This window comes from Rhinatrema bivittatum, chromosome 8 (genome assembly GCF_901001135.1).
Source record: "Rhinatrema bivittatum chromosome 8, aRhiBiv1.1, whole genome shotgun sequence".
NCBI classification, from domain to species: Eukaryota; Metazoa; Chordata; class Amphibia; order Gymnophiona; family Rhinatrematidae; genus Rhinatrema; species Rhinatrema bivittatum.
Window position 1 is genome coordinate 155,082,585 of NC_042622.1, and position 26,368 is coordinate 155,108,952.

The window sequence follows — 26,368 nt, forward strand, 5'->3', positions numbered from 1 at the left end:
TAACATTAATGCACTCCACCATCCACTCTTAACAACTCTGGTTTGGTGGATGTAGCTCCACAATCAGACAGGCCACAGAGATCATTAAGATCTCAAAACAAAGGACTACTAGCTGTGCCATCATTACAGAATACACACCTAACAGAAGTAAGAGACCGCATCATCTCAAAAGCAGGCCCAATGCTATGGAACTCTAACCGAGTATCTAAGACTGACCCCAGAAACAAAGAGATTCAAACCTGACCTAAAAACACGGTTATTTCAAAATGCCCATAACCTAACTTAAAACCCCCTGAACACAGAGCATGCACCCTCAAGGACAATGTCATTCAGAGCCTGTCCTCTGTGGTAAATAGCTTATCCCAAGTACATGTCAGTCTTCAATGCGTATGTTGTTTGACCTCATTAAAATCAATGTACTTCATGCTGTAAACCGCTGAGATCTTTATTTGGAACGACAGTATATAAAATGGCTAAATAAAGAAATAATGACACGAGCATCACAGAATCCACAATATAGGGTGCGTGTTAGAGATCAAAGCTCCTCCCATTCAGAACTTCACCGGTGCTCTCATAATTGGAGCCATATAATGCCCACCTGTGCATTGTAATATTCTATTCTTCTTCTCTTTTTTTCCCCTTCCGATTAAGCCAAAACGTGATTTTTCTTTCTGTCTCTCTCTCCTTTCAGCTTTTGGTGCTGTCCTCCAGGGCAGCCTCTTCGGCCTTCTGGGGCTCCTGCCTCAGAGCTACAGCAGCCTCTTCCTCAGCGGTCAGGGAATGGCCGGCACCTTTGCTGCTGTTGCAATGCTGCTGTCCTTGGCAAGTGAGTATGGGCCCTTAATGCCTGTGTGTCTTCGTCCTTGTCTCTGTGGCAGAGAGAAAACAGAGTGGAAAGCTCAGGATGTGTTAATCGTAACATAAGGTTTAATATATATATATATATATATATATATATATATATATATACATACACATGTTTATTTCTGCAAGGATTTTCTGCCTTCTTAGGCAGAGACTAATTAAGCTCCAGATAAAAACCATAGATTACTTGAAACAAGTCTGCAGCTGGAGTCTATAGCTCCTTCTCAGCCACAAGATGCTCCTCTTCCTCCCATATCCCTCCCTCTGATGCGAGCCCTTTGGGGTAGGAACCTGTTCACCACGGAAGCGCTAATGATGGCAACTTTCTCCTTCAGGTGGTGCCGACACCCAAACATCAGCACTGGGCTACTTTATTACACCCTGTGTGGGGACCCTCATCTCCATCCTCTGTTACCTGGCTCTCCCCCACCTGGTGAGTCTTGGCCTTCTCCTAGTAGGTTGGGGGACTACGAAAAGGAAGCAGAGTTTTTGAGACCAGACTGCATTTCCCTTGGCGAGGCGAGGCCTGTGCAGTCGGAGTGTCTGGCTGGTCACTTTGCCCGTGTTAGGAAGGTGGGGGGTTAGGGATGGGGGAAAGGACGAGGGTGATCTGAAGTGGGGAGTGCAAATCTACCTCCCCACTTCCACCCTCAAAACTAAATCTCATGAGTTATTAATTCTTGTGCGCCATGTCTCTGGTCTCTCCTTCCTTCTTCCCTTCCCTTCCCCCTCCCTACCCCGCACACGCTTTCTTCTCTCTAGGAGTTTGCACGCTATTATCTGGACAAAAGCAGCATGCAAATCTATGAACTGGAGACCAGGGCAGAGCTGCTGCAGCCAGGTAGGTTGCCCATGGCTGGCGACCCTCTGTCCAGCCTTGCCTCATATTCTTGATGGTGTTTAGGAAACGCCATCCCTCCCGAGGCCGGCCACATAGCTCAGTGGTATTTCTGTGTACTGCCATGTTGGAGAGAGCTGGTTTTGATTCCCTTCTTCCACTTTCACTTCGATTCATGTCTTCTCCCTGGGTAGCCGGGGCTGCTGTTCACAGCCCCTGGGAGAGGAAGTCAGTCACTGCAGAAAAACAGCCCCCTAGTGGTGAGATGTGGGACCCCTGATTGCAGGTTCCAGAAGGGGCCTTGGTGGGTTTCCCTCACCAAGGAACTGTTCTGCGGTGATGGGCTGGGTGAGTGAGAAGGGGGGGGGGGTAGAAAAGGGGGGGGGGGGTGGAATCCCTGGATAGTTGCCAATGAAGGCTCATGGCACCAGATTCCACACCCTGGGTGTTTTAGAAAGGTGATTTATAAACTAAACTGACTAATTAACTAGAAGCCCAAAGGAGCAGGATAAAACATCTGGGGCCAAAAAATACCAAAATAAAAAAACTTGCTTCCCCTCCCCCCACCCTTGTCCCACCTGCAAGCATCAATCTCCAAAGAGCTGAGGCAGCCGAAGCTTTTCTATTGCCCCCACACCCCTCTCATGTGTAATGGTCCCTGTGACCTGGGCAGGAGATTCCCGACAGAGGATATATTTAGAGACCCATCCAGCTGCCCCCACCCCTATGTGTTTCCTGGCTGGTGAGAAGGAGAGCCAGAGGCACCCTGGTGGCAATCCATATTTACTGTTTAGGAGGTGCAAGTGACATTCACAGGACTGCAGAAAGTGATCTGCACTGTTCTCCTTGTCTCAAAGAATTTACAGCAGGCAGGGTGGGGGTGCTTTAAGTGACTTTAGCTGGGACTGGGATCCCTAACCCCTCCCCTCACACACCACCCATCCATCTCCTCTCCTGTTCACTCTTTTTTTTTTTTTTTCTTCTACCTCCCGATCTCCCTTTTATGCAGAGGAGAAGAACGGCGTGCCAAATGGGACTCCCAAGGCCACCCTTGTCCTGGATGACACCAAGGAGAACGGGCCAGTAAAAGGGCAGCGCAAGGTCTCCGTCTTCACCGTGCTGAGAAAGGTGCAATCCTGTGGGAAAGGGGAAAGCTTCAGTCTGTGCAGCTGGGAGGATGGGGAGGGAGAGAGAAGAGACACCAGACAGTCCAAATTTGCACAAATGTTCCCCTTCCCTCACAACTACCCCCCGCAAAAAAAACCCCCCAACAACCCTGGAGAGGGAGACCGAACTAGGATGGTGAGCACCAAGATACAAGGAGGAGGAAGCTGTTGTGCAGAATTGGCTGCGGCTTTGGGGGGGGGGGGGGATTCTTAAAACTGCCTGCTTACTATGGATACAGAGTCTGCATGCACTTTGACCTGTGGGCTTTGCACCAGGTTTCAGAGGAAAAGTACGAGGGTACTTTCCTTTTGAAAACTGCCCTAGGAAAAGTACCCCCACATATTTGTGCCTGCTTTTTCTGCAGGGACTTTCCCCCTGAAAATAACATGCAAAACCTGAACATGGGCCCTGGAGTGCTTGCTCAAAATGCAGATAAATGTACGTGCATGGCTGATCCCAGCGCATATTTTTACCTGGCTAAGAGGTGCACAATTTTCAAACAGCCGATTTATTCGGGAGAATAAGTATTTACCCTGGTGAATAGCTTTTCAAAATTGCCCTCGTACTACAGGGGAAGAGGCCAGAGTGGGGGGGGGGGGGGCGGCTTTTTCTGGTGAGTGTGCAAGTGCAGCAATTAGCCAGGTATGGATGGAGAGTCACCGCTGCAAGATATGAAGTGATCTTAGTGCCAGAGCCGTCATTAATGCCCATCAGTTAATCCCTTAATTCTGTCTTGGCTCCCCTCTTCCCACCCTTCCCTGGGCAGATCTGGCTGCAGGCACTTTGCATCGTGCTGACCTTCACCGCCACCCTCTCCATGTTTCCTGCTATCACTGCCAACGTACGGAGCACCACGGGCGAGCAACGGTGGAGTGAGTATGGGTGGGGCAGGACTCTCCGCCACACAGGCCAGCTGCTTTCCAGTTAGTTGCCATTGCAGCTGGCTGGTGGGCCCTTTGAAGGCCACGATGGGGGAATGATGTGGGTGTGGTGCAGCGAGACTTCCTCTGCACTCAGGCAGGCAATCCACACGAGTGGGTTATGCACCTCCTCCAGCAGGTGAAGGTGGCGTAAAGCTGAAGTCACGGACATATAGCCCTGCCCCAACGTCCGCCCGTCAGTATTCTCCATCTCCAGCAGATGGTGGACATGCATCTCCCTACAGGGGATTGCTTGTTTTGGGGGGGGGAGGGGAAGAAGACGAAAACAGGAGCATAGAAGATTTCTACACACCACTTGAGCTCCAGAGATGACACTAGTCCTTCCCTCAGTTGGGCATTTTTAAGTCTGGAAACCTAGCTAGGCATAGATGTAATTAAAAAAAATAAAAAAAAGTGATTGGATAGCGAGGGAGTGCAGAGCAGTGAAGGCTTGTGCCCTCTCCCACCGTAGCCAGTGACCCATCCATGCTGTCAGCCAGGGAGGACTGAGTTCAGAAAAGGAAAAAAAAAATGTTAGTAGTCCTCCTCTCTTTTTTCCTTACTGGGTCTTCTCCCTCAGCACTTGTTGCTCTGCGTCTTTTACCCCCCCCCCCCCTTCTTTCCCTCTCACTTTTCTGGGGAATTAGTGTAGAACAGAGGCAGCTCAGGCTCGATAGGCCCCATTCCTCAGGCTGGGTTTGGTTAGTCATATGGGAGGCCGCGGCGGCAAATCTTTCCAACATGCAGGCATTTTCTATGCATTCCCTGTACGTACCCGGATCAGTCCAGACTCCTGGATTTTGCCTCCCCTCCAGCAGATGGAGACAGAGAAGTTTTTTCAAACAACCCTGCCATATATACCAAGGTGCCACCCACAGTCCCTCAAGTCTTACTCTGTCTCCAGCAGATGGCGGAGGTGCAAAACCCACAGTCTCTGATTCCCTGATTTCTGCTAGTGGATAGGTGTAGTCAGGGCCTAGTTCTACATTTAGGTGCTGTATCTTTAAGTTAAAAAAAAAAACTGAAAGTAAGTCCCGTTACCGTCGGTGGTTCTGTGAGCCTCCCAGGGGGTTGCTAGGTCCTGAAGGGACCATCCTCTCTGGTCGAGGCTGCTGCCAAGGGTTGAGGACCCTGCCTTTGCAGTTTTAAGCAGCGCTGGGGTGATACCGGGGAGCCCGGCTCACTCACCCCCCACAGGAGCAGGACCTGTCTCTTCCAGAACCTGGGACAGCGAACGGCAAGTTTTCAGTGCCTTTTAAAAAAAAAAAAAAAGTGTTGTTTTTATTTTGTGCGCTCCGGCTCTCCGTGACTTGGCTAGGCTTATTGGGGGGGGTCTGCGCGGCCGACGCTTAGTTTTTATTTCGCTGTTTTTCCCTTTAGTTTGAAGGTGGGCCTGCGATGCCTCGGGGCTCTTCATGCCGCGCATGCGGCTCGTCACGCTCACGTCTTTCGCAAGAAGGCCTCTGCTCGGAGTGTGTGCAGGGGGGTGAGGGACCTTCTATTTCGCTTCGGGGGGGGTCGCGGTCGGGCTCCGTTTTCAGCAGCGCGGGCAGAGAGGAGTTGTGTGGTGTCAGTGGACCCGTTCCCGCTCAGCATGGGAACGGAGGCCATTTTGGGCACATTTCGGGCGGCCACACAGGCAGCGATGGGGGAGGGGATTTTACCACCATCGCTTTCCCCGCAACAAATTCCTGGTGGGGGGGGGGGAGGGCGCTCCTGCGGGTGCAGCCTCTCCTATACGCGAAGATAGCCCTGAGGGGGCTACTAGTTCCTCATCAGAATCTTCCTTTTCCTCTGAATTTGTGCTACTTATGCACAAAGCTTTTAAAGCAAAAAAGGAAGGGAAAAAGCAGGTAGCTGAGAAGCCTTTGCAGCTGCCGCACGCCCAGAGGCCGTGGAAGTGGGACAGGTCCAGAGGGGGATCTGACCCGCTTAAGGGAAAAAGACCCTTAAGGTCAGTACCGGCGGCGACGGACTCTGATTCTACGTCTCAGGACGAGCAGGATTTGCAGATTAAGCCACCGGGGGGGCCGGGCCTGGGGGAGATGCAGATCCACAGCAAGATTCAAGCAGAGGATCTCAGTTGATGGAAGGTGACAACCCAAAGGTGGTTCGTCTATTTAAAAAGGAGAAGCTGTCTCCACTGATTCCATCCATCCTGCAGGAGCTAGGATTGGAAACTCCACCGGTGGAGTCCCGGCTGGGAGCTATGGATCCTGTCTTGCTGGGCCTTAGGGGTCCTACGGTTTCCTTCCCTTTCCATTTCTCGGCGACAGATCTCCTGTTCCGGGAATGGGACACCCCGGAGTTGGGACTGAAGGTGAGTAAGGTGATGGACAAGTTATATCCCCTTCCAGAGGATGCTCTGGAGCTGCAATGGTGTCAGCTGTTACAAAAAAGTCCACTATTCCAGTTATGGGAGCGACGGCCCTCAAGGACTTGCAGGACAGGAAGGTGTTTGAGGTGTCAAGCTCAAGAAGGTGTTTGAGGTGTCAGCCCTGGGGGTCCGGGCGGCGATGTGCAGTAATTTTGCACTGCGTGCAGGTCTTCGCTGGGCCCAGCAACTCCAAGCCAATGCTGATCTCTCTGAGGGGGAGGCTGACCAGGCAAACAGGCTGGAGGCAGGCATTGCGTATAGCGCAGATGCTCTTCACGACCTGTTACGCACGTCGGCCAGATCCATGGTGTCCGCGGTTTCTGCGCGCAGGCTTCTCTGGCTCCGGAATTGGGCTGTGGATGTTTCGTCCAAGACTCACCTCGGTTCTCTTTGAGGACATGAACCAATCTCTGGGAGAGAACAAGGTTCATAAACTGCCGGAGGACATGCCCAGGTCAAGAGGTGCATTTGCAATTCGGTCTCGATTCTGTGCTAATAGGAGACCCCGGCCGGTGCGGTCTTCTGGGTTATCCTTTCGCCCAGGTTCAAACAGACAACAGTCATGGTCTCAGTCCTTTCGGGGCAGACTGTTTGGCAGACCAGGTAATCTGCAGTTGGCGGCGACGGCTAAAGCCTCACAATGAGAGGCGGCTGGTCCATTCCTCACTCTGTCTCCCATCAAGTACCAAGTGTGGGAACCAGACTATCACTCTTCTTCGAGGAATGGACTAAACTAACGTCGGACCAGTGGGTCTTCACCATGATAAGTCAAGGTTACGCTTTAGATTTTGTACAGCGGCCTCGGGACAATTTCCTAATCTCTCCATGCGCCTACCGAGAAAAACGAGAGGCTGTACAAGGCACGCTCAAGCATCTACTGGACTTGGGGGCTAAAACGCCGATGCCTTCCGTGGAGCAACGCAGGGGATGCTATTCCATTTACTTCATAGTCCCCAAAAAGGAAGGTACTTTCCGGCCAATCTTAGATCTCAAGAGTCAACCGATGCCATCGAGTACTGCGTTTCAGAATGGAGAATCTTCGGTCAGTCATCGCATCCGTATGACAAGGAGAGTTCCTGGCTTCTCTGGATCTCACGGAAGCGTATCTCCATATCGGCGTTCACTCGTCGCTCCAGAAGTTCCTCAGGTTTTGCATTCTGGGAGGTCACTATCAGTTTTGGACTCTACCTTTCGGACTCGCCACCGCATCTAGAACATTCACCAAGGTGATGGTGATGGTTGCAGCGCAGCTCCGGAGGGAAGGTTTGCTAGTCCGTCCCTACCTGGACGATTGGTTGATTCGGGTGAAATCCGAGGCACTGTGTCAGGCAGCTATCCGCCATGTGCTACAGCTCTTGCGATCGCTCAGCTGGGTGGTCAACTTTGCCAAGAGTCGTCTGATTCCTTTGCAGTCTCTGGAGTTCCTGGGAGTCCTGTTCGACACAGCACAGGGGAGAGTATTCCTCACCACAGAGCGTGTGATCAAGCTTCAGGGACAGGTGAGGGACCTGTTGTCCATGCGGAGGCCCAGGGTGAGAGATTACTTGAAGTTCTTGGGGTCCATGACGTCCACTCTGGAGTTGGTACCCTGGGTCTTTGCTCATATGCGTCCCTAACAATCAGCATTGCTCTCCCGCTGGAATCCGGTGTCGGAACAGTTTCACCTACCGCTTCTGCTTATGGACTCCGCGAGGGTCAGTCTCGACTGGTGGCTTGTCTCGGAGCATCTGGAGTGTGGAGTCCCCCTGGTAATGCCCGACTGGACGGTCATCACCACGGATGCAAGTCTCTCCGGCTGGGGAGCTGTTTGTCTGGAAAAGTCGGTGCAGGGGCAGTGGTCCAGAGAACAATCTCAGCTTAGAGACCAGAGCGGTAGCTCTGGCGTTGTAAGCCTTCCTCCCGCTCCTGCGGGGGAAGTCGGTCAGAATCTTGTCAGACAGTGCAACTAAGGTGGCCTACATCAATCGCCAAGGAGGAACCAAGAGTCGCCTGGTGGCGATGGAGGCGCAAGAGTTAATAAACTGGGCGGAACAACATCTCATCAGTATTGTGGCATTTCACATTGCCGGCGTAGACAATATACAGGCAGACTTCCTCAGTCATCACCATCTCGATCCCGGAGAGTGGGAGTTAGCCGATGAGGCTTTTCAGCTCATCTGCGATCGGTGGGGCATGCCAAGCATGGATCTGATGGCCACATTCAAGAATGCCAAGGCTCCACGATTCTACAGTCGGCGCAGAGAGACAGGATCAGAGGGGGTCGATGCCCTAGTTCTTCCCTAACCGACAAACATTTTGCTGTATGTGTTTCCTCCCTGGCCACTGATAGGCAAGGTGATACGGCGAATAGAGATTCATCTGGCAGAGGTGATTCTGGTAGCCACGGAGTGGCTGCAGCGTCCCTGGTTCGCGGATCTGCTCAGTATGTCCACCGTGGAACCTCTAAGGTTTTGGGAGTCTGCGGCTCTCCTTTATCAAGGATCCGTCTGTTTGGAAGAGGCGGATCGCTTCTGTCTAGCGGCATGGCTTTTGAAAGGCAGCGGCTGAAGAATAAAGGTTATTCTGACGCGATGGTGGCCACGATGCTGAGATCACGAAAACCATCTATTTCTCTAGCTTATGTCAGAGTCTGGAAAGTTTTTGAAGCCTGGTGTGTGGATTGTGCGGTAGTCCCTACGCAAGCCTCGGTTTCTGACATTCTAGGTTTTCTCCAGGCCAGGCTTTCTAAGAGTCTTTCTTGTAGTTCCCTTAGGGCCTGATTTTAAAAAGCATTTACTCGAGTAAAAACCAGGTTTACTGGAGTAAATTCACTTTACTTGAGTAAGTGGGTTTTTGAAAATTGCTACAATATATGCTATTGAATTGTCCATAGGATTTACTCACATAAGTGCACTTTACTTGAGTAAATGGCTTTTGAAAATTGCTACAATAGTAGCTACATTTACGCATGTAACTCCTTTTGAAAATTACCCCCTTAGAGTGCAAGTGTCGGCACTCTGTTGTCTACGAGGTAAGGTCCAGGGGGTAGCGGCATTGCACCCTGATGTGGTGCGTTTTCTTCGGGGGGGGCAAAACATTTACGTCCTCCACTTCGCCATCCGTGTCCTTCCTGGAACCTCAATTTAGTACTTTCGTCCTTGTGTGTACCGCCTTTTGAGCCTATAAAGCGGGCGACGCTGAAGGTGGTCTTTTTGTTGGCGATTTCTTCAGCACGGCGGGTGTCCGAATTGCAGGCATTGTCGTGCAAAGAACCTTTCTTGCGGATTTCTGATTCAGGTGTGTCCCTGAGGACGGTCCCCTCCTTTCTCCCAAAGGTGGTGTTTTCTTTTCACTTGAATCAATCAGTGCAGCTTCCTTTATTCTTAGATGTGGACCGATCGGATCCGATGGCGAAGAATTTACGGAAACTGGATGTGCGCATACCTCTGTTACGATACCTAGAGGTTACGAATCCTTTCCGTGTTTCAGACCACCTCTTTGTGTTGTAGAGTGGTCCGATGAGATGTAGTATGGCCTCCAAGACTACAATAGCTCGTTGGCTGAAAGAGGCTATCAGTTCGGATTATTTACTGCGTGGTAAGACTGTGCCGGTAGGTCATCGTGCACATTCTATGTGGTCACAAGCCACTTCTTGGGCGGAATGTCATCAAGTCTCCCCACAGGAAATCTGCAGGGTGGCTACATGGAAATCTTTGCACACCTTTGCAAGGCATTACAGATTGGATGTGCAAGCTTTGGATTCCGGGGGATTTGGAGAAGGGGTGCTCCGAGCGGGCCTCTTAGGATCCCACCCTCGGTAAGTCAGCTCTGGTACATCCCAGGTGTCTGGACTGATCCGGGTACGTACAGGGAAAGGAAAATTAATTTCTTACCTGACAATTTTCGTTCCTGTAGTACCACTGATCAGTCCAGAGGACCGCCCACGACTGTGTACACTAAAAGTAACGGAGAGTCCGCTCGTATACTGTACTTTTGGTTTTCTCTGGCTAATTACATTGCTTTCTCGCTTGTTCGGTTGGTTCTGCGAGTTCTGTTCCCAGTTGGGGGTTTTTAATGAACCTTATGATAGGTGTTTAGTTTGGTTTTGTTCCATGTTGCTTTGACATTACGTAAGACTGAGGGACTGTGGGTAGCACCTTGGTATATATGACAGAGAAGTTTGAAAAAACTTCTCTGTCTCCATCTGCTGGAGGGGAGGCAAAACCTAGGTGTCTGGACTGATCCGTGGTACTACAGTAATGGCGTTTTTCTATACTTGTGCCAGCACTGTTTTTAGATGCTTAAGACAATTTAAGACATGGTTTAATGCAGGGGTCAGGAACCTTTTTGGCTGAGAGAGCCATAAACGCCACATATTTTAAAATGTAATTCCATGAGAGCCATACAATATGTTTAAAACTAAATACAAGTAAATGTGTGCATTTTATGTAAGATCACACTTTTAAAGTACAATAAGTCTCTGAAAATATTACACCAGGCCTTAAGACACCAATACATCTCCTATTAGGAAAACGGACCAAGTCAGGCTGCTATAGAGTCCTACACAGAAACTACACGCCAGCAGAAAACCTCACCTGAATCACGTGCTGTCCCTCACCTAACATAGAATAAAGAGACCAAAACGCATAACAAGAAGCATGCAGACAAAAACTGAATTGGAAACTGCAACAAGCCAGAGTCTCTGTATGCAGTGTAACAAAGGAAAAAAGAAACATCACACATCCTTATAAAACAAATCAAGAAATATAAAATCATCAGCAGTAAAACTGTACTAACAAAAAGAACATATTTCGAAACAGCTGATGAGTGGAATATCCAATAATTAAAAACTCATATAAAACATTTCCAGATACCAACAAAATATTTCAAAATAGCAGACACAAAGATCCAGTAATGAAAAATAATAAGGATACAAAAATTTTTTTGCTCTGCATACCTGGGAACGTTTGATATCCAGGTGTCCTGAGATTGTTCTGAATTAGCAGGAGGTGGGGTGGTTTGCTTGGAACTTTCTCCTCTCTCAGTCACATACCAGCGCTCTCTCTCACACTGGCTCTCAATGACACACCTATACACACATGCTCTCAGTCACTCACATATACAAATGTTTTTTCTCTCTCACTTATATAGGCTCTTAATTACACATTTACACACATGCTGTCTATCTTTTCACGCTTACACACACACAGGCTTTCAATCACATAAATACATGCTGTCTTTTTCTCTCACACACAGACTCTCATTCACATGCTTACAAACATGTCCTCTCTTTCTCTCATTTACACACAGGCTCTCAATCACATACTCACATGCTCCCTCACCTAAATCAGCTCTCAATCACACACAGACACACATGGTCTCTCTCTCTCATTTAAACACAGGCTCTCAATCACATACTCACATGCTCCCTCACCTAAATCAGCTCTCAATCACACAGACACACATGGTCTCTCTCTCTCATTTAAACACAGGCTCTCAATCACATACTCACATGCTCCATCACCTAAACCAGCTGTCAATCAGACACAGACACACATGATCTCTCTTACTTATACACACAGGCTCTTAATCATACATACACATGATCTCTCTCACACACAAAGGATCTCAATCATACACACATACTCTTTCAAACAAACAGGTTTTCAATTACAAACTTACACATACAGGGTCCCAATGGTAAACTTACATTCATGCTCTCTCTCTCACAGGCAGGATCTCAATCACAGACATACTCTCTTTCACATATACAGGCTCTCAATCATTCACATACATGCAATCTCTCACTCACACACACAGGATCTCAAACACACATGCTTGCTCGCTTATTCACTCTCTCTCTCCCCCTTCCCCCCCCGGGAACTCGCGGCAGCAGCAGCCACCTCCCAACGCTAACCTCCTTCATTTTCAGCCCTCGCGAAGGCGGAGTCCCATCGGCCGCGGTTGAAGATTTTCATTTTCCTCCGAGCCGCGCTGCAGTCTTCTTCCCGTCGGACACTAGCGTGCCTGCGCGGGTCTTCCCGCGCAGGCACCCGATGCTCTCCACTTCCTCTTCCGGGCCGCGGGAAGAAGAGAGCACCGGCGTGCTCTCTTCTTCCCGCGGCCCGGAAGAGGAAGTGGAGAGCATCGGGTGCCTGCGCGGGAAGACCCGCGCAGGCACCCGATGACTCCAGCGCTGGCACCCGGCTGACACCCGATGACTCCCGCGCAGGCACCCGGATGACTCCAGTCGGCGTGCTCTCTTCTCCTCCCCCCCGCGGCCCGGAAGAGGAAGTGGTGAGCATCGGGTGCCTGCGCGGAAGAAGAGACCACGCTAGTGTGGTCTCTTCTTCCCGCGCAGGCACCCGATGCTCTCCACTTCCTCTTCCGGGCCGCGGGGGGGGGGGGAGGAGAAGAGAGCACGCAGGTGCCGCTGACTCCAGCTGTCCTGCCGCGTTCCGCCCGGGCTGACAGCATTTTAAGTCCGGGCGGCGGAGGACCGGGGAGCAGCTGGGTCAGCGGGGAACCGCGAAGTATGGCGACACGTGTCTGCGAGCCAGATGCAGCCCTCAAAAGAGCCATATCTGGCTCGCGAGCCATGGGTTCCCGACCCCTGGTTTAATGGAACAAAGTCAGCATGGCTTTACCCAAGGCAAGTCTTTCAGCTTGGAGAAGAGACGGCTGAGGGGGGATATGATAGAGGTGTTTAAAATCATGAGAGATCTAGAATGGGTTAATGTGAATCAGTTATTTACTCTTTCAGATAATAGAAAGACTAGGGGGCACTCCATGAAGTTAGCATGTGGCACATTTAAAACTAATCGGAGAAAGTTCCTTTTCACTCAACGCACAATTAAACTCTGGAATTTGTTGCCAGAGGATGTGGTTAGTGCAGTTAGTGTAGCTGTGTTTAAAAAAGGATTGGATAAGTTCTTGGAGGAGAAGTCCATTACCTGCTATTAATTAAGTTGACTTAGAAAATAGCCACTGCTATTACTAGCAATGGTAACATGGAATAGACTTAGTTTTTGGGTACTTGCCAGGTTCTTATGGCCTGGATTGGCCACTGTTGGAAACAGGATGCTGGGCTTGATGGACCCTTGGTCTGACCCAGTATGGCATATCTTATGTTCTTATGGTATGAGGAGCGAAGTTCTTATCCTTTCACAAATGACATTCCACTGATGTTGGAATTTTTACAGGGAAAAGCTTGCTTAAAGGCTTGGCCCTTAGCACTTTGAAGGCACAAGTACAAACTCTTGCTTGTTGAAAATGAGTCAATGGTGGGACATTGCCTCCTATCCTGATGTGTCCAGGTTAAGGAGTTAGGCATTTATAATATCCCTTGTAGCTACTGATTATTTTCCTTAGCCTTGTCTTGAGTTTTCTTTGCTATTTGTTTAGCACGACCAGTTTTAGAGCTACAGGCTCCTTCTTCAATGAGTCGTTTCTGCAAATGGCTTCAGGGGTGCTACAGCTTAGGATGGTACTTTTTCTTTTTGGCTAAAAATGGTTGTGGTGTTTCATTTGAATTAGTCTATGTCCCTGCCTTTGCGGGACAGGGATAGAGATGAGTATGAATATTGTCTGTTGTGTGCCTTGGATGTCAAGCAAGGATTGGAAGAATACTGGAAGAGTACTTGGAGATTAACTTTTTCAGACAATCTGCACAACTATTTGTGCTCTGTGGTGGAGATAAACAAGGTAAACTGACGACACGGGCAACCATAACCCGTTGGGTAAGAGAAGTCATCTTGGCCATCTTTGTGGATGCCAATGTTCCATTGCCCTCATAAGGTAGGTCACATTCCACTGGGGCTCTGGCGGTTTTGTGGACGGAGCTTCGGTTGTTGTCTCCTGTCGAGGCTTGCCGAGCAGAGACATGGTCCTTCTTACACACTTTCTCCAAGTATTGCTGCTTGGACATTTGGGCTCAGGAGGATGCCAGTTCTGCACATGCAGTGTCGACGGGATCACACGTAGCGTCCCATCCTGTTCAGGATTAGGTTTGGTAAACCCACTTGTGTGGATTGGCCTGCCTGAGTGCAGAGGAAGGAGAAATTACTACTTGACTGATAATTTCCTTTTCTCTAAGGAAGGCAGGCCAATCCACAACCCGCCCTTGGCTGCTGACTTGCCTTTTAGTTCACCCTTATATGTGGACGATACTGAGATTTGTTCCTGTTTACTCACTGAAGAACTGGTAAGTGTCCTAACCAGCCCCTAAGTGTAGTGAAAGTTAATTATTTTGACTGTGCTCAGTGTTCCAAATTGGTTGGAAGCATGAGTGGTTAACTGTTAACAGTCATGTTCAAGTCTAATCATTTTGTCCACAGTTTGGCTTTTACAGAGCATACTAGCGGGCTGATGCCATGGCAGGGTTATATGTCCATGACGTCAGCTTTACTCTGTCTCCATCTGCTGGTAGAGGTGTATAACCAACTCGTGTGGATTGGCCAGCCTTCCTTAGAGGAAAGGAAATTATCAGGTAAATAGTAATTTCTCCTTCTGCCTCTCTACTCTCTCCCTGAATGTCTCTCACTGTCTTTCTAGCTCCAGTTTCCATGACTGACTTGTTTTTCTCTCCTTGACTAGATATCTTCTTCAGCCCCGTCTGCTGCTTCCTCATCTTCAGTGTCCTGGACTGGCTGGGCCGCAGCACCACCACTTACATCCTGTGGGTGAGTGTCACCATAGTAGACAGATGCTATTCCTCCCATCTTTCCCTGGATCCACCCTTCCATGTATTTGATCTGTGCCTGATGTCATTGGACAATTAGCTTGCTAAACAGCACTTCGTTATCATCTCCCAGACCAGTCCTCACAATGAGATGCGGCCAGCCCCTTCCTCCGTCCCAGACTTAGGTGGTCGTCTGTCCCTATTTCTTGAGGAATGAGCCAAAATTACTTCAGATCAGTGGGTCCTCGAAGTAATCGAAAGAGGCTACGCATTAGAGTTTGCTTGGGATCTCCCGGACCTCTACTTGATCTCTCCCTGCGGAACTCGGAAGCACTCAGCGGTGTGCCAGACTCTCGACAGACTTCAAGTGCTCGGTGCCATAGTCCCGGTCCCCCACCAGGAACAGAGATCCGGCCAGTATTCCATCTACTTCATTGTCCCCAAAAAGGATGGCTCTTTTCGACCGATCCTGGACCTCAAGAGAGTCAACAAGGCCCTCAAGGTTCCCCATTTTCAGATGGAGACCCTGAGGGCGGTCATAGCGACGGTTCGTACAGGGGAGTTCCTTGCCTCTCTCGACCTGATAGAGTCCTTCCTTCACATCCCGGTCCACCAGAAACTCCAGAGATTTCTTCGTCTCAACATCCTGGGACAACATTTTCAGTTTCAAGCACTCCCATTCAGTCTCGCCACCACGCCACGCACATTTACCAAGATCATGGTGGTAGTGGTGGCCTTCCTCCGGTGGGAGGGAGTCCTAGTCCACCCGTACCTGGACGACTGGCTCATTCAGGGCAAAGTTGGAGGACCTGTGCGTGATAGCGGTCAACCGGGTCTTGGCGGTTCTCACCTCCCTCAGGTGGATAGTCAATTTCTCAAAGAGCAACCTCAAGCCCTCTCAGATCCTCGAATTCTTAGGAGTACACTTCGACACTCGTGTGGGCAAAGTTCTGTTACCCGAGGCCCGTGCACTCAAGCTCATGGGTCAAGTCCAACATCTATTATCTCGCACGGTCCCCACAGCCTGGGATTATCTCCAAGTTCTGGGCACTATGGCTTCAACTATAGATTTGGTTCCCTGGGCCTTTGCGCATATGCGTCCTTTACAGAAAGCTTTGCTATCCTGCTGGAAGCCGGTCTCGGAGGAGTTTCAGACACCCTTATCACTTTCCGATGTTACCATCGACAGCATGCAGTGGTGGCTCTCTCTCGCCCACCTGTTGAAGGGGATGCCCTTGCAGACACCTCAGTAGATTGTTGTGACAACGGATGCCATCCTCTTCGGCTGGGGAGCGGTGTGTCAGAATCAGTCTACCCAGGGACAATGGACCCCAATCCAGTCTCAGTGGCACATCAATCGTCTGGAGACCCGAGCGGTCCATCTGGCTCTCAAGACTTTTCTGCCCTTGATACATTGCAAAGCTGTGTGAGTCCTCTCTGACAATTCCACCACGGTAGCTTACATCAATCACCAGGGGGACACCAGGAGTCGTCCAGTTGCCCTGGAAGCCAGCAAGCTGCTAGCCTGGGCACAGCACCATCTGGAACGGCTAGCAGCCTCCCACGTTGCGGGGAAGGAGAACACTCAAGCCAACTTCCTGAGTCGTCAGCATCTAGACCCCGGAGAGTGGGAGTGATCCAGAGAGGTGATGGATTTGATCATGCACAAGTGGGGGGTCCCTCACTTAGACCTGATGACTACTCTGAGCAATGCAAAGGCTCCCGGATTCTTCAGCTGCAGAAGGGAGCACTGCTCAGAAGGAGTGGATGCACTGGTCCTACCCTGGCCTCACGATGTCCTCCTTTACGTGTTCCCACCTTGGCCTCTGGTGGGAAAGATACTCAGAAGAATAGAACTCCACAGGGGGCCGGTCATCCTCGTGGCGCCGGAGTGGCCTCTGAAACTGTGATTCGCGGATCCGGTGAACTTCGCTATGGACAGTGCTCTCTGCCTCGGCCATCTGCCAAATCTGCTCCGACAGGGGCCAGTATTTTTCGATCAGGCAAATCGCTTTTGCCTAGCGGCCTGGCTTTTGAGCAGCGGCGACTAAGGAAGAAGGGTTATAAGGAAGAGGTTATCTCCACTCTGTTGCAGGCCCGTAAGACTTCTACCTCTCTGGCTTATATTCAGGTATGGAGAGTGTTTGAGACTATGTGTGCTGAGTCCGGAGTTCCGGCACGTAAGGCTTCGATGTCCCAGATTCTCGCCTTCCTGCAGAATGGTCTCTCCAAAGGTTTGTCTTTCAATTCCTTGTGGGTACAGGTTTCAGCGCTCTGTTCCCTCCTTGGGTGGGTCGATGGTTACGCGTTGGCGACCCATCCGGATGTCATTCGGTTCCTCAGGGGGGCTAAGCACTTGAACCCGCCTGCCCGGGCTACTTGTCCGTCATGGAGCCTTAATTTGGTTCTCTGTGTTCTTTGTGAGGCGCCCTTCGAACCCCTTCAGCGAGCCACACTTTAGGATCTGACCATTAAGACTGTCTTTCTGTTCTCTATTTCCTCAGCCAGGAGAGTGTCCGAGCTCCAAGCCCTGTCTTGTAGGGAGCCTTTCCTTCGCTTTTCTGATTCAGGTGTTTCCCTCCAAACAGTCCCATCCTCCCTGCCAAAGGTTGTGTCCTCCTTTCATGTAAATCAGTCAGTGGAGCTCTCTGCTTTTTCTCAAGAGGACATTGCGAACACGCAATGTCCTCTTGAGAAAAAGCAGAGAGCTACGGCGCCTTGATGTGAAGAGGGTCCTACTGCAATATTTGCAGGTGACGAATGATTTTCGAGTCTCTGATCATCTCTTTGTCTTATGGAGCGGCCAAGTAAGGGGAATAAGGCTTCTAAAGCTACTATCGCTCGCTGGCTAAAAGAGGCGATTGCGTTGGCATATATTTGTCGGGGCCAGTCAGTTCCGGGGGATTTAAAGGCTCACTCTTTACGTTCTCAGGCTACCTCTTGGGCGGAGAGTTTGTCAGTCTCACCACAAGAAATCTGCAGAGCAGCTACTTGGAAATCCCTACATACCTTTGCGCGTCATTATCGCCTCGATATTCAGGGCCAGTCTTTGGCTCTTTTGGCAGACAGGTACTTTGAGCGGGACTGTCTTGGTCCCACCCTGTTTAGGGAAGCTGTGGTACATCCCACTGTCTGGACTGATCCGGGTAAGTACAGGGAAAGGAAAATTGGTTCTTACCTGCTAAATTTTCGTTCCTGTAGTACAATCTACATTGCTACGTCCGCTCGGAGTTTTTCTTTCACAAGTTCTTTTTGGGATTCTCTACTTCCTATTTGAGCTTTAAGACACTGGAAGTTCATCCGAATTGTAAGGCACCGGAAGTATCTGCTATATATATATTGATAGCTGTGTAAGAGCATTTTTCATACTTGCTTGAATTTCTTGTTTCATTTTGATAGTTACAGTTTACTTGCTTGATCTCTGTTGTGCACTGGAGTGTGTCTGTAACTTGGACATTTTCTCCTCGTGAGGAACACGAAACGAGCTCAGAGGTAGTCGAGGGTCTGAGATGAGACCAGATGGCTCTTTGCCAGATTAACCACCCAGCCGAGAGACTCCAGTAGGAGAATTACCTTCTGCACTGCGACATGGCACCCATTGAACGACTTTTCTCTGATGAGCCAATCGTCTAGATTAGAGTGCACCAGCACTCCTTCACGCCGAAGAGCCACCGCTATCACCACCATAACCTTGGTGAACGTGCAGGGAGTTGTGGCCAGCGTGAAGGGAAGAGCCTGAAACTGGAAATGCTCACCCAGCACTGCAAACCTCAGGAAATGCTGCTGATCCTGACGAATGGGAATATGAAGATACGCCTCTATCAGATCCAGGGAAGCCAGAAACTCCCGGTTGCACACCACTGCTTTCACCAACTGTAAAATCTCCATGCGAAAACTTGGGACCTTTAATGCAGCATTTACATGCTTCAGGTCCAGAATGGGGCAAAAAGTACTTTCCTTCTTTGGCACCACAAAATAAATCGAGTAACGACCCTTGCCCCATTAGCCTGGTGGGATTGGATTACGGCCCCTAAGCCGCACAACCTGTTCAGTTTCCCGAATTGCACAACACTTTTCCGAAAATCTGCAGGGGGAGGCTAGAAAGAGGTTGCGAACGGAACACACAAACTCTGATACGTAACCATTTTTACTACACCAAGGACCCACTGATCCTGACTAATCTTGGTCCATTTCCCATAAAACCGCGTGAGGCAACCCCCTATAGTGGGAATGGCGGAGTGGACCGGCCTCGACTCATTGGGAGGATTTGGCCCCCGTAGCTCCCCCACCTGTGGGAGCTATGAAAGGCCAATGCCCTCCCCGAAAGGACTAGCCCCAAGCCGAGCTTTGAGACTGAAACTGTTTCTGCAACATCATGGCCCCTCTTGAAGAGCGAGACCGTCTACCATCCCAAAAATGTGTCCGAGCCTGAAAGCACTGCTTATTCCGAGGCTTGTTCTCCGGTAACTTGTGCACCTTCGTCTCGCCCAGCTGCTTCATCAGTTGCTCTAAGTCCTCTCCTAACGAGGCGCCCTTTAAAGGATAACGACTCTAAATGAGACTTAGAGGATACATCCGCGGACCAATTATGGAGCCACAGTAAATGCCTGGCCGCCACTGCGGAACCCATAAGCCGAGACAAAGAATGAACCAAATCATAGAGAGCATCTGCTACATTCGCAACAGACGCCTCCAAGCGATCTGCGTTAGTCACCTCAGCACCCGGTTGTGCCTGTGCGTCCTGAAATCATTGTACCTAGTGCAAACAGGCTCTCTGTATAAAACTTGGAGCAAATGGCAGCCCTCAGTCCCAACGCAGACATCTCAAAAATCCTTTTGAGATGAAGCTCCAACTTTCGATCCTGAACATCCTTGAGGGCCGCCACGCTGGCAACAGGTATAGTGGTTTTCTTAGTCACCGCGGATATCGCTGCGTCTACCTTTGGAAGCGAAAAAAGCTCTAACGTTTGCTCAGGTAAGGGATAAAGCTTTGACATCGCTCTTCCTACCCTTAATCCTGAGTCTGGGGCATCCCATTCCCGTTCGACCAATTGCTTCACGGAGCTGTGATAGGGGAACTCGGTCGAATGAGCCCTAAGGCCATCTTGTACTGGATCCGCCCCATTCGCGTCCAAATCCTCTTGGGGGGCCTTCAAACCCATCTCCTCGAGAACGAGAAGAATTAAAAGAGCCAACTCCTCCCTCCAAAACAAACGGAGGATTTTGGGGTCATCCCCTTCCGGAACTGGAGGGGCCTCCAGATCATCCCCCTGATCTATATCAGGTGGCCCTTGACCATCGCCGAGCGCTCCCAAGATTGCTGCCGTATCCCTGGGGGGGTCCGGTGACCCTAACAAATTATCTGAATCATCTGCCGACCCACCCTGGACGCAACAAGTGCTGAACGCCCGGGGGTCTGATGTTCCACGACTGACTGGACCCCGCCACGGTTCCAGAAGGCATGGGCACGGATCCTGGGATGCCAGGCCAAGGTGCTGGTATCCCAAACCCTCCTGCTGAGCCAGATAGGCCTGGTGAAGCAGGAGGATAAAATCCATGGAAAAATTGCATGGGGCCGCAGGCAAGGAAGAGGCCCGATCCCCCATGGGCCCCGGAGCCCGCACATCCTGCCCAAATTACCTCACTGAGCCCACCTGCACGTGCGAACTGGGATCCAAAATGGCCGCTGCTCCCGCCATGAGGGTGCCAACGGTCGCCGTGGAGCATTCCATTTTTCTGCGTTTCACGGCCGTTGGAAGGAGGGAGGGCCCTCCCCCAAAAATGCATGCAGAACAAAGGCTGGCCCGGCTGAGACCTGCCGGAGCCGCACCGCAAGCACAGCATGCTGAGCTGCGAACCATTCCCCCCGGAGGCGGGAGAAGAAAAACCCTCCCCGCTGAGAGAAAATAAAAAGAAACACCGGTAAAAACGCATGGGGGGGGGGGGAGGGAAAAAACCCCAGAGCCTTACTGCTTAGCTGCTCTTTTGATGACCTTCCTGTTTCACTAAAGTTTTTTTGTTTTTTTTTTACTTTATTAAAACAGAGAAGGCAAGGGCTCTCCTCTCCTAAGGCTGAAGGGAGCTGTCCAGCACAGTTCAGCCAAAAAAAACCTAGGAGAGGAAGAGGCCCTAAAAAAGAAAAAAGGAGCAGAGGGGAAAAACGCCACAAATCTGAAAGCCGCCTAAGCAGCCTCATGGAAGGGAGGGATCTGGACCACCAGATTTGCACCCCACGGTTCACTAAGGATCGAGCATACAAAAAGGTCACCGACCTCCAGCTCGTCCACCTCGACCAAACAGGGAAAGGGTCGCCTCGGGATCCAAACCCCTGGGAAGAAGGCTCACCCAAAACAGAAAAAAAACCCCGAAAAAACTGCAGGTTTATGCACCAGCCACCATCTGCTGGAGACAGAAATACTGAGTAACTGCAGGTGGCACCAGGGCTTATCAAGCAGCTTCAGTGAAACTTTCTCTGTCTCCATCTGCTGGCAGGGATGAATAAACCCAGGAGTCTGGACTGATCCGAGTACGTACAGGGAACTTTTGTTTTTTATTTGTTTGGTTAAAGTTATAGCTTTGATACAAAATACTGAGTGACTGCAGGTGGCACCAGGGCTTATCAAGCAGCTTCAGTGAAACTTTCTCTGTCTCCATCTGCTGGCAGGGATGAATAAACCCAGGAGTCTGGACTGATCCGAGTACGTACAGGGAACTTTTGTTTTTTATTTGTTTGGTTAAAGTTATAGCTTTGATACAAAATACTGAGTGACTGCAGGTGGCACAGTGCCTTAAGTAAGCGGTTACAGTAAATCTTTTATTCTCTATCTCTGTCTGCTGGTAAGGGAGACAAACCCATCCATCTGAGCTGGGCTGGCAGGACTCAGGAAAGAAACTTAGCAGATAATAAACCACTGTTCCCCTATTTAGTCCTCACACAGCTGTTGCAGAGAGGAACTGGATTCCAAGCTCAGGATCTCTTTTGTTTTTGTTTTCTATTCTGGCAGCCAGGGAAGGACAGTAAGCTGCTGCTGCTGCTGCTGGTATCTCTACGTTTTGTCTTCGTGCCCCTCTTTATGCTCTGTAACATCCCCGATCGATACTACCTCCCAGTCATCTTCAAGCAGGACATCTGGTTCATCATCTTTATGACTATCTTCTCATTCTCTAATGGCTACTTCGTCTCCCTCACCATGTGCCTGGCACCCAAGTGAGTACGCTCCCTCCCTTACCCGATCCCTGGTAGCCTGCTGTAATGACCCGTCACTACCACTGGCACCAAGAGCTAATCTCAGAGTCAGGGCTCCATTCCTGCTCTGAGGGAATAGGAAGGTGGGATGGCAACCACACCCACAACCTTGTGCTGGTCTTATGGTACCACCTTATGGTTAGTCAGGGTATGGCAGCGGTAAGGCCTACATGTCTTATTTTGGGCGAGGGATGTAGGAAAGCAGCGATTATAGTACTGGAGGCCTGCACATTATACTGCCTTGTTGAGAGCTGGATGGAAAGGAGTTAGCGAGGCCTCTCAGGGATTAATGAGAGTTAGATGGGAAGGAGTTGGGAGAGAGGCCTTGCAGTAGGAAGATCCTTGATGACGGCCAGGGAGGAAAGAGGAGCTGCTACTCCTACTTATCATTTCTATAGCAGTGCAGCACTTGTAAAAAACTGAGACTGTTCCTGCCACGTAGGGCTTGCACTTTCTAATCAAGACAGACATACAGGCTAAAACAGACTCTGTGAATTGAATTTATTAAGAAAATAAGCAAGATTGCATGAGCTCTATAATTTACAGTATATTTTAACCATACATTCCTCCCAACTTGTCTTTCAGGAACGTGCTGCCTCATGAGAGCAAGACTACAGGGGTCCTCATGACCTTCTTCCTGGCCCTGGGGCTCTCGTGTGGCGCCGGCTTCTCCTTCCTCTTCAAAGCCCTCCTGTAGCCACTGAAAGCCAGGCTTCCTCCCCTCCCCCCCCCACCACTTCTGACAACCCTCTGCCCTGAAACCGCACAGGTCTCGGAGCCAAATCTCGTTCTGAAAAGAGTCTGAAATAAACTTGGCGGGGAGGGGCAGACGGTGGTATGTGCACGCTGCAAGTTCTGTTCTGGAAATAAGAAGACAGCTTGCACCTCCCAAACCACTCAGAAGAGAGTTAGACGTGGGCATGCAACAGAAAGGATGGGAAAAGAATGGTTTGAAAGGTGGCGGAGGAACACAATGCGTCTGTGCGCCCTGTACCGCCCAACCATCCTCTGCCACAGGAACCCGAAAGGGTTCAACTCTGTGGCTGCCAGAACTGGGGTGCGTGTTTCTGAAAGGCTCTGCTTCGTTTGTTTTGTCAGTTTATTCTTATTTGTTAAGAAATGGGTGGGGAAGTTGGGAGGAAGCAGTTTGGGGGGGGGGGGGGGGGGCAGAGGAAGCTTTGGTCATCTTCTTTCCAGTTACAAGGCAGCTAAAAGAATATTCTTCTGTGAGAGGCAGGCGTGTCTACGCATCAGACTGCAATCTCGTATATGTGTGTTTCTGTATGTATGTATGTCTGTAGTAGTGTCTCCATATATATGTGTAAATACACAAATGTGTGGGCAGCGGGTGTGTGTTGAAGGGGTGGCTGGATGTGCAAATGTATGTGTGTGGCACCGGTGGGGTGGGCGTCAATGGGGAGGGGATGTCTGTCTCTGTCATTGTGTATCCAAGCGTACTTCCATTAGAAAATGTACGGGATAGAAAAAAAATGTAATTCACTGGCAGAAGAAGACACAGATTCTCTCATTTTAAAGGGACTTTACGCTGCAGGCAGCATCACTTCCCCCTTTTCCAGAACCTTTTTGGCACGAGAACAGATTCTATCCCAGGACCCAGAGCTGCTGCTGTGCACAGCAGAGACCGAGTACTGTCAAGAATCTGCATCATGCACAGGGGTGACCTCTTCAGGGACTGCAGACCAGTTGGGCAGAGAGAGGCCAAACATCCCCACTCCACTGAGCGGCAGACACCGCCCAATTGGTGAGCTGCTTTGTAATAGCTACACTCCAAGTGCTTGCTATAGCTAATGGAAATACTAGATTCAAAACTTGGGGTCTCTTTTACCTGGCAGTTTCCTCCAGCTCAGCTGGAACCAGGGCTGGGATCTGGTGCCATGAGCCTTCATTCGCAACTACCAGGGGATTTTCCCCTATTTCCCTCTCCCCTCTTAACAACCTAGCTAGCCTGGTCATTGCAGCAATAGTCTTGGGCCAGGGGCCATGCATCAAGGCTCTTTACTGAATCCTGCAAGCATGGGCTCTGCATCTGGACACTAGGTGTTGCCCTTAAGCAATGACCACAACTCCTTAAGCATAGCATATCTGACTGGGGAATTAAACCAGGGACCTTTTAAATTGTTCAGTGCACAGCACTGAAACACAGCCACTGGGCCAACCCTGGTTTAGACCATATTCTGAGTTGAAAATATAAATGGGACGCATAATATGCAAACACCTGCTTCCTGAATGCTGAAACAGTCTGAGCATTTCACTATGGTACAAGCCCCATGCTAAGGGTGTGTGAGGGGAAACAATGACTTGCAAAAGCCCTGAGGCCATCCCCAGCTTTATCACTTTAATTTGCTAAGACCATCTTTAAAAGATAGACATAGTTTAATAGGACACAGGCAGTATAGATTTTCCCAAGGCAAGTCTTGCCTCACAAATCTACATTTTTTTGAAGGGGTTAATAAACATGGGGATAAAGGTGAGCCAGTAGATGTAGTGTATTTGGATTTTCAGAAGGCGTTTGACAAAGTCCCTCGCGATTGGCTTCTAAGGAAACTAAAAAGTCATGGGATAGGAGGTGATGTCCTTTTGTAGATTGCAAACTAGATAAAACAGAAATAAAGAGTAGGATTCAATGGTCAGTTTTCTCAGTGGAAGAAAGGTAAAAGAAAGGTAAAAGAGTGGAGTGCCTCAGGGATCTGTACTTGGACTGGTGCTTTTTAATATATTTATAAATGATCTGGAAAGGGGAATGACAAATGAGGTGATCAGATTCACAGATGCTAAAATTATTTACAATTGTTAAATCTCAAGCAGAATGTGATAAATTGCAGAAGGATCTTGCGAGACTGGAAGACTGGGCATCCAAATGGCAGATGAAGTTTAATGTGGACAAGTGAAAAGTAACCCCCATTGTAGTTCCACAATGTTAGGTTTCATATTAAGAGTTATCACCCAGGAATAAGATCTGGGCGTTAGTGAACAATATATTGAAATCATTGGCTCTGTGTGCTACAGCTGTCATAAAAGCAAATAGAATGTTAGGAATTATTAGGAAAAGAATGGCAAATAAAATGGAGAATGTCATAATACCTCTGTATCGCTCCATGGTGAGACTACACCTTGAGTACTGTGTGCAATTGTCACTGCATCTTAAAAAAAGATATAGTGTTACGCCCGTTGGTTGCAGATGGCTGCGACCACTAATGCTCACCTCTTTTGCTGCTACATTTCCGTCCTTCGGACGAATGGCAGTCACCGCCAACCAGCCTGACATCCCCAGGACTGCGTGGGTGCTGCCAACTGCCATCTTGGTCCAGGAATCACTTAGACGCGCACGCTCATGGGCCACTCTTGTACACGTCATGGCAGGAACCTCGGGGGCATCTCTCCTGGATGATGTCACCCACCTCCGGTACTTAAGCTAGTAGGCCCTTCACTTCTTCGAGTTAGCAAGGAGTTCCCTCTTGCTGAATTCTGCTCCTTGGACTTCCAGTTCCAGTTTCTACGTTGGCGTGAGACATTCTGGGAACCCGATCCTAGGGGACCCTATCTTGTTTCTGGTTATCCGCTCCTCGGAGGACCCTCTGCCTTGAACTACTATCGGTTCCGCTCCCCGGAACCTCTTCTGGAACTATCTCCTGTGAGTACCTAATTCTACAGACTTCTACTGTCTAAGCTTCATTCTGAGATTCGCTGCGGTGTACCCTGTGCTTCGGGCCACTACTGCTTCCTCCCTGAAGGAACCACTCCGGTATACCTTGCCTACAGGTTATTGCTGCACCTCGGACTCCTTTCTCATTTCCATCTGAGATTCATCCCCGGTGTACCCTGCTCTGTGGGCCACTACTGGATCTGCACATCCGAGTGTTCACTACTGCAAGACTTCCTGGCTTACCCCGCTCCATGGGCCACTACCGGATTGTCACATCTAAGACATCATTGTTGGGTATAGCCCCTGCTCTGAACTTTACTTTCTGCACTTCCCGCTCCATGGGTTGTGTCTCTCTCTGCTATAAGAAAATTATTCCTTACCTGCTAATTTTCGTTCCTGTAGTACCATGGATCAGTCCAGACAGTGGGTTATGTCCCCCTTCCAGCAGATGGAGTCAGAGAAAACTTCGAAGGGTGCTCCCATATAAGCTAATGCATCCTCTGTCATCCTTCAGTATTAAGAATATCAAAGCATGAAGAGAAAAGATGGATGGATCAAGGTATAAAACTCTTTCAACTTGAACAACTGTAACTGTACAGTGTGTACTAAACTTTAAGAGGCAACTAAACTTGC

The 26,368-nt window shown here is 49.7% G+C and overlaps 1 protein-coding gene across 2 annotated transcripts in view; it reads left to right on the plus strand.

Moving 5' to 3' along the window:
• Nucleotides 1–24,569, plus strand: part of SLC29A2 (solute carrier family 29 member 2) — a 71,015-nt gene extending 46,446 nt beyond the window's left edge. For both annotated transcript variants that reach the window (XM_029612877.1, XM_029612876.1), the window contains exons 6-13: nt 692–826; nt 1,200–1,297; nt 1,627–1,705; nt 2,712–2,830; nt 3,636–3,741; nt 14,741–14,826; nt 21,830–22,032; nt 22,657–24,569. In XM_029612877.1, coding sequence (XP_029468737.1) covers nt 692–826; nt 1,200–1,297; nt 1,627–1,705; nt 2,712–2,830; nt 3,636–3,741; nt 14,741–14,826; nt 21,830–22,032; nt 22,657–22,768 — 938 coding nt within the window. In that variant the 3' untranslated portion in view covers nt 22,769–24,569. The remainder of the gene's footprint in view (nt 1–691; nt 827–1,199; nt 1,298–1,626; nt 1,706–2,711; nt 2,831–3,635; nt 3,742–14,740; nt 14,827–21,829; nt 22,033–22,656) is intronic.
• Nucleotides 24,570–26,368: the final 1,799 nt, after the last annotated feature.